Source organism: Lottia gigantea (assembly GCF_000327385.1).
Source record: "Lottia gigantea unplaced genomic scaffold LOTGIsca_31, whole genome shotgun sequence".
In the NCBI taxonomy this organism is placed as follows: Eukaryota; Metazoa; Mollusca; class Gastropoda; family Lottiidae; genus Lottia; species Lottia gigantea.
In genome coordinates, this window is record NW_008709027.1 from 1,881,968 (window position 1) to 1,890,498 (window position 8,531).

The 8,531-nt window shown below is 32.9% G+C and overlaps 1 protein-coding gene across 1 annotated transcript; it reads left to right on the forward strand.

Annotated features, from left to right (window-relative positions):
* Nucleotides 1-1,543: 1,543 nt before the first annotated feature.
* On the forward strand, nucleotides 1,544-7,809 carry LOTGIDRAFT_232755 (hypothetical protein; the record flags this gene model as incomplete). Its single annotated transcript, XM_009057791.1, has 4 exons — nucleotides 1,544-1,947; nucleotides 3,073-3,154; nucleotides 6,651-6,897; nucleotides 7,116-7,809. The coding sequence occupies 4 exons, from the start codon at nucleotides 1,544-1,546 to the stop codon at nucleotides 7,394-7,396; spliced, it is 1,014 nt and encodes a 337-aa protein (XP_009056039.1). The 3' UTR covers nucleotides 7,397-7,809.
* Between the last annotated feature and the right edge of the window lie 722 nt (nucleotides 7,810-8,531).

The window sequence follows — 8,531 nt, forward strand, 5'->3', positions numbered from 1 at the left end:
ACAAGTATTACACTTAAGTTATTGTCTGAGCAAAGGTAAAAGTCTTTTGATTTTTCTCTATTATTTTTATGAGAATTTGAATAGCAGCCTCAAAATATTGTTGTAAGTCTTTGCTTTGATAAAAATATAAACATAAGAACACATTATTTCTTCAAAATTTGCTTCAACGGAGGCCCATTTTCAGCCAAAATGTTTGACTCTTTGGGGTGAAGTTTCTTTTCAATGTAAACTTACAATTGAGAATGTTTTTATCGACGCAAAGACATTCTAAGACTACCAGTAGGCCTACTATTTTGAGGCTAATATTCCAATTCTCTTAAGAAATATCGAAAAAAAAATTTTACAATTTTTTAATTTGCCCAGACAATATTCACGACACCTCATCTTAAAAATGTATACTTACGAATATTTGCACAATTCTACTTCTTTCCCTTCATTTCTAAATCCATCACAGTCTGAATATAATATTTTATAAAATAATCCGACAGAATTTAGTTTTTTCGATATAGTATATAGGTATACTAATTGGTCAGTGATGGAGGATACTATGGAAGCCGGCTGCGGCCATATCTACTCTCGACTTCTCGCCCACAAGAAAGCGAGGAAAAAGGCGAAGAAAAAGGCGAGAAAGCGAGGGTAAAAAAAAACGAGGAAAAGGGCGAGAAAAAAATGCGAGGGTAAAAAAAGACGAGGAAAAGGGCGAGGAAACGAGGAAAATTTTCTCGACTTCTCGCCTTTTTTACTCTCGCTTTATTGTCTTTTTCTTCGCCTTTCTTCTCGCATTTTTCTTCGCCTTTTTCCTTGCTTCCTCGCCCTTATTCTGTTTTGATGTTTGTCTTTTTAATGGCTTAATAATTTTAGTTGGAACCTTCAGAAAAATTAGGCGACATATATTTCTCTAAAATAAAGTGTTCAATTTGCTTAAATCCGTACAGTAGTTTTCTTGCAATTAACAAAAACAATACAAACTTACAAAGTTTATGTAATGTGTAGCCTAGGCCTACGTCATAAGCTTATAGAATAGTTTTGGCGTTTAACGGCTGGATTTCTTAAGTTAAAACTTTCATATATCATTATTCAGAGACACATTTTTCTAGATTTTAGTATATCTTTTTGTCACAAATTTGAGCGAAAAAAAGATTCTTTTACCTACAAAAAAGCGGAATGCCACCGTTGAGTGAATTTCATATCAATCAGAAAACTAAAAATCGAATTTTTGTAAAAATATTTGTACACATTTATCTTGTTAGAAAGAACTTAAAAAAGAAAACCGAGTTATAAGTCCTGTGCCTGTGCTTTCGTAACTTTGTCATTAGTACCAAATTATAGCCTATATTCCCTAAGATTTATAATTGGTTGATAGGCATATTCATTATTTCATTATAAATGAATACTTATTTCATCGAATACAAGGATCATAGTTATATTACGTAATAGGCTTTTAACAAAAACACAATGGAATTATATATCGTATGTTTTTTTTGAATTTTTTCATTAATTCAATTAAATTAACAATTTGAAAAAAAAATGTGCACTGATAAAGATGAATGAAAAGAGGCGAGAAAAAAGGGCGAGGAACAAGGCGGGTAAGCGAGAAATTGGGGAAAAAGGCGAGAAAAAAGGCGAGGAAAGAGGCGAGAAAGTGAGAGTAAAAAGGGGAGAAAGCGAGGAAAATTGTCCTCGCTTTCTCGCCTATTTCCTCGCTTTCTCGCCTTTTCCTCCATTTCTCGCCTTTTTCCTCCGTTTCTCGCCTTTTTCCTCTCACTTTCTCGCCTCTTTCCTCGCCGGGCGAGAAATAGAGAAAAAGGGCGAGAAAGGCGAGGAAAAAGGCAAGGAAAAGAGCGAGGAAAAAGGCGAGGAAAAAGGCGAGAAAGATAGAAAAAGGGCGAGGAAAAAGGCGAGGAAAAGGGCGAGGAAAAAGGGGAGGAAAAAGGCAAGAAAGCAAGGGTAAAAAAAAGCGAGGAAAAAGGCGAGAAAAAAATATTACATAATAGGCTTTTAACAAAAACACAATGGAATATATTCTGGTATACACGTGTCGTTATCTGATGAAATGAAGAACAAGGGGTAAACATCGGATAGATTCAAAATAGAAAAGGAGACGCATTTTTTTGTTGCCCATCCCATTTCGTAAACATATATATACAATTTTTATTCTTTAATAAACAAAAATGGTCTTAATGCTAGATTCTCATTCGATTACCAATAACGTGAACTGATCGACCGACATGGGTACCGATTTTAAATTTTAAATGCAAAATACCGTATGCATGGAACAACAGCAAAACTCATAATTTTGAAGGAATATTAACATTCTTTCAAAATATATTTCGTATGTTGTTTTTTTTTTAATTTTTCATTTATTCAATTAAATTAACAATTTGAAAAAAAAATGTGCACTGATAAAGATGAATGAAAAAAGGCGAGAAAAAAGGGCGAGGAAAAAGGCGGGTAAGCGAGAAATTGGGGAAAAAGGCGAGAAAAAAGGCGAGGAAAGAGGCGAGAAAGTGAGAGTAAAAAGGGGAGAAAGCGAGGAAAATTGTCCTCGCTTTCTCGCCTATTTCCTCGCTTTCTCGCCTTTTCCTCCATTTCTCGCCTTTTTCCTCCGTTTCTCGCCTTTTTCCTCGCTTTGTCGTCTCTCTACTTCTCGTTGGCGAGAAGTCAATTGTAATATGGCCGCAGCCGGCTTCCATAGGATACGGAGATACTACTACCTAACACGACATTTTATTCAGTCGAAAAGTATGATGTTTACATTTTGTATCACATGACCAGGTAGAGCAGACGAAATATGAAGTTGAATAAAAGTGGGTCTACACTTGTCGATTATTACTGTGAAGTGTGTAGATGTATACTGGGTAATATGATTTATAATTGATATATACGATGTAGTCTAATTAATATAGGACATAGGATAGGACTGAATTAACCAATAATACAAGGTGTGACTTATATATATCTTATTATAAGATAGACTATAAGTAGTATAACTTAACTTTTTGTACAAGGTTTTAAGGAAAATCAATAATGTTATTTTAAACTACAATGATTATTTTTGGAATATGTAACCAGTCAAGATGTCTATGTAGTTATGGATTTTAAATCGAGTAGTGAGAAAATCAATTCAGCAATAGCTACCCTGAAACACGAACTGGTAGGTATTAAAGTTTATTCTTACACGTCGAGACAATTAGAACAACGTAGCAAAAGCATTACATGTTTCTCAATTCTCTATCATCTTGAATATCTAACTTCTATCCTGAAGGTTGAGTACTGGAGATGTTTTATAAACCAGACGAAACAGTCATTTTGCATCAAGAAAGTTGGACAAGAGCCCGGTCTGCATTACCTGGAACAGCAATAGCAATTCTAATTTAGAATATTAGATATTTCAACACACACTTTCTTCAAATGCCACTGCAATTTAAACATTTTAACATAGTTATACTGTGAGTGGTATTTCATTAGGAAATGTTAGTAGGTTAAATTGAAGATTTCTTCATAACTTGACAAATAATTTGAAAGATTTCACATAGAATGTCGGAATGATAGTTAACATTAACCAGACCTCAATCCTAATTAAACATGTAACAAGAAATACAGATAACTCCCTTTAAATTCTGTTTGAACTTAAAAATTAATTATAAGTATACAGTGTACTTAATATAAAATAATTGTTGAAAGATTTATTCATGGTCTATGAACTGATTTATTAACATATTTTTCTATCATAGTCGGTATACAAAAACTATTAGCATGTGCTTTGTGAGTTTGTCGTGTGTAACTTGAAAACTTTCATGGATCGTCAAAGATTTTGTAAACTTCATTTTCAAATATTTACTCGAACCGTTAACAACTAATTCACAACTTAACTTTTTAACCACACTCATAGTCCTGTCTAGATTTGTCATCTTTGTTAAAAAAACATTGTAAATATGGAGATTTCCCCTTTTTCAGAAATATTTCCTGTCTCAGTTGTAGTTAATTATCTTTTAGATAATAACATTAAGTGTATATGTTTCAGTCGGCTAGCAGGAAACAAATCTAATAAAGAAACGTTAATCAGCTTTGCTAACGGAAAACAACATTTCCCCTATTTTCTTTGATAAATGATAACTGTTATTTTCTATAACGAATAGTATATTGCATAATTGTACACGGTGTATATTTCAAATAGCCTCTTGACCTTCAACTGCAACAACTGACTGTAGTATATTATTTTGCAAAACATTTAACTATTATGTTTAATGTTTAACTATTATCTTCATGAGATGGATATGGATAATCGATCGCCTACTAATTGAATTTAGTGGAAGAGTGAGTATGACCTGTCTCACGAGCGACAAGGCAATTCCGACTCTAAAACTCAAACCTAAATGGTTTAATAATGCCCTGGGGGTCAATATTGTCCACTATCAACAAAATGACTTATTGATGTTAAAATGATTTATTAAAATTGATGAATGCATGTTGTAAATATCCATATAGGTTAATAATGATAGATAAAGATCAGTATTAATGTAGTTAAACCTGTCATTTCACCAAATGTCTTCACTCTTGTTATTGTTGAATTTATTCTAGTAGAATGATTGGTTAAATAGGCCTATAGAAAGATAAAAAGAGAAATCAATAAGTCCTACATATATTTTTATTCTCTCACTTATATAATTTTGAGAAGCCTAATTCATAAGCCTTACGAGAGGTTCTGCGACTCGCAGACTCTGGAAGCAGTTTGCAGTATTTAGGAGAATTAAAAGCTATTCGTTTAGATTAAATCCAGATAACCAACGTCAATGTCTACAGAGAATCATCAGTAGATCTAAGTCATCCTGTATAGTTTTCGTATAGTGAGAACAATGAACACTACTTCAAATAATAAACGAATGAAATAATTATCCGTAAAGTCTTTGTTCATATTGAAATATATGTTCAACCATGAAAATAAGTGCGACAGTAACATGCAATATGATAGTTAAATTACTCATTATCTATATTAATTATATATTTATTATAAATTACATTAACTATATCTTATAACACATAGATAGACTAATACACTGATAGACTAGTTCTTTGATTTGGTTGTGGCTTGAACTGCGTATTATAAAATTAATATTTCCTTAGAGGGCGTAATAAACCTTTCGTATATCATACGTTTGAACTGTACGAGTACGACTGAGATTCTTGGATGATTCACAAAATCAAAAATTCAAATCCAAGACTCATTGGGTCTTTAACCAAGATGGCGATCTTTGTAACCTTCCTTTGTCATCATTTAATTTACTGTTTGAGGCAGAGTGACTGCATTTGTCCTTCTATGGTGTTCATAGACTACGTGTATTACAGAAAATGTACAAAATCATCCCATGCAACGTACAAGCATTGGATTGGTGTAGACTGTAGAGGAACTAACTGCAAGTATTTCTGTAACTTAAGAAGATGGATCTACCGCTGCCACCTAAAGCGAACATGATGATTATGACCATCGTGAGCTTCCAGAAAGCTTAGTGAGGTGAGGTGGCTGGTTGCATATGGAAGATAAGATAGGCAGTTAGCCACAATTAGTGTAAGCAGTTACACGACTCACTGAGTTAAGGTGATCAAGTTAAACGAAGCAAAGATGGTTGATCTAGAATGTTAAAATTTGACACCAGAGAATGTAACTAAAATACTAACCAGAAAACCGTACTTTGGGATTGATTGTTTAATGATGGTGCGCATGAACATTTGTTTCAGTTTTGCCTCTTACAATGGAATACATAGTGAAAACTCAGCCTTTCATAAATAGGTCAAGTGATTTCTAGTAACCGCAGTAATAGTTTATGTGAATTGTCCGAGACACTTTTACTCATATTTATCACGTCGCAGGTAAGGTGTCACAAAACTTTGGGTTGTAAATGCTGACCTGAATACAATGTTGACTATTGACAAGGGTATTGCCATGTTTATTTTACATGGTATTTAACTAGTCTATTACAAATTAAGTCACGGATTATATGATATATTATAAGTTTACTTTAGATTTCAGTTGGACAGAAAGTCCACTTATCAAGTTTACTGGTGCTAAAGTATGTCAATACAACGAGGTGTTTATTGATGAACTCAAGTATTTTGTTTGTATATTGTAATACTTAAACTATTACAGAAGAGGTTACCCTACCTTATGATTGTTTACTATACTTATACTTGACTTGCATGGAGTAATACACTTAACCTAGGAGGTAAACACTTTTTCACCAAAGTATTTGATGTGATAATGAACAAACCACAAAAATAACCATGGAAAGGGTGAATTTCAACTATTTCATTACTTCAATGTCGATTATAGTTCTAGTAATAAAGTGTCTAGATCTTTCCTTGGTATCAAAATTCCATCATTAGAAATCTTTATAAGTCATACATTACCTTTCAAAGCCATCATCAGAACTCGTTATTGTTATCACAATTACCTTTATGTGTCATCATAAGAACTCTTTTTTAGTAATAGGCTACAATTACAATACAATAAAATATCAGTTTTCAATGTTAAATTTATTAACCTATCATATCTTGTTCACTGCCAGAACGAATATTCAGTTTCTACTTTGTTGTTTTCAGTTATCGATTAAAACCAATATTATATAAGTAATTTGTATTGTTTATAATTTCAGACATTAATGCGAGACCAAGATTTACAGCTATTAAAACAGTTAATACATATTCACGAAACCATAAGAAAGTTGAGTAAAACAAGGGGAGGTACACCTCGGCGGCCAGTTTCCTGTTCTTCCAGAGGGTTGAATCTGTCAAATGGTTATATGAATGGCAGAAGACCACCTTTAGTCAGACAACAATCCGAACCTTATTTTTGTGCCGAAACAGGGTATTATCGCGGCGTGTCAACTTCTAGTACAGACGGTAAGAATTAAAAGAAACTCACTAGTAGCAACCATATCATGCATTGGCCGACGAATCTTCTTATTATTGCTATATCAAGATCATTTTTCATATAATATCATCATTTTAAAGATTCAAGTTGATTCTGTTGAATTTTCATTTAAATTTGTTACATCAAAAAATGTACTGAAAGCAAAGTATTTGAGTAATTAAAACATGTATATTTTTTCTTATTCCAGAGTATTTTGATTTTCCGGATGATGGTTTGAGTTCCGAAAGTGAATTTGACGACAGTATATCATCAATAAAATCCTTGAAACATGTAGAAAGATTACGGACAAGATCGGTATCATTAATAGCAACGGTACCTTTAAACTGTGATGAACTGTCATCTAATGCATGTTACAGTGACATATTAGAGAAAAATATAAAATTATGGAAATTATCACAGTCCTTGGATAAAGATTCAGTATTTGATGACGATACATTTATTATTGCCGAATCTGATGAAGATAGATAGTGCTTAATTATTTTATCGTATGAAGCATGTTAAAATATGTGACGTCCTTTGTCTAACATGTAACTCACTTTATACCGGGAACTTCCAAAAGTACGCATTTAGAAAACATCATTATTATGGAGAGTAATCCCAAGTGAGGGCCTAAGATGATTTATAACGAGACGTTATCAGAAGAAGGTAATCTTATTGCAATCTGCGTACATTGTTAATCCGGTGGTTTTTTTTTTAACAATTAAGCTGTTGTCATCTCTGCTTAAAAGCCTTTCCATACTTGTATCCATCGACATTAATGGTCCAGTTTTACCGATGGGTAAAAAATAGACTTTTATCAGTAACAGTGGGATTTGGAAGAAATACCAAAGTCTTGTATTAGTGAAATTTTTTCAGTAAAATAAAATGGATTTGTATTGGTGAAAAGTGGACCTTTATATTGAGCAGCGCCTGAAGACCTCTTAACTAAAATTTTCGGTCATTCTGCACGTCCACGCTTTACTCTCCGAGTTTATTCTGACACAGATATTCACATGACAGTTCAAATCATTATCTGCCATAAAATGTCTGCGAGTCATAGAAACAGGAGGTTTAGTTATTTTACATATGAAATGAACAGATTTATTTTGTAAAATACGAAGATATGAATATCACACCTACATACAATAACAAATCAGTGTTCAGACAAAAAAGCTCTGACATGTTTTAAAGAATTTTAAGCAACCATCTGAAATTAATTAATAATATATACATGGATCTATAGGAATGGCTTTTTTGCTCATTTTAGATATAGAAAATATTATCGCAATGAACCTTCTTTGAAATGAGACAGAGCTTTTAGATTATGGGCATAACTGGCAAAACAAATGTTTGAATAAAAGCTTACTCTGTAACACATCAGAGCAATCTGTGCACAATTACGTTTTATAGTTGCGTATGGAAACAACACAACCCTTACCTTGGATTGATGAAATTGTACGATTCAGGGATAATCCTTATAAAAAAAGATAATCCTATCTAAAAGGTGTAAAAAAGGCTTGCGGGATGTTTTATAGAAAGAATTTTGCTTGAACGATACTTAACCTGACAGATCGAAGCTGAAATAAAACATGCGAAGTGTTCACATATCAAGCTCGTTCAGATA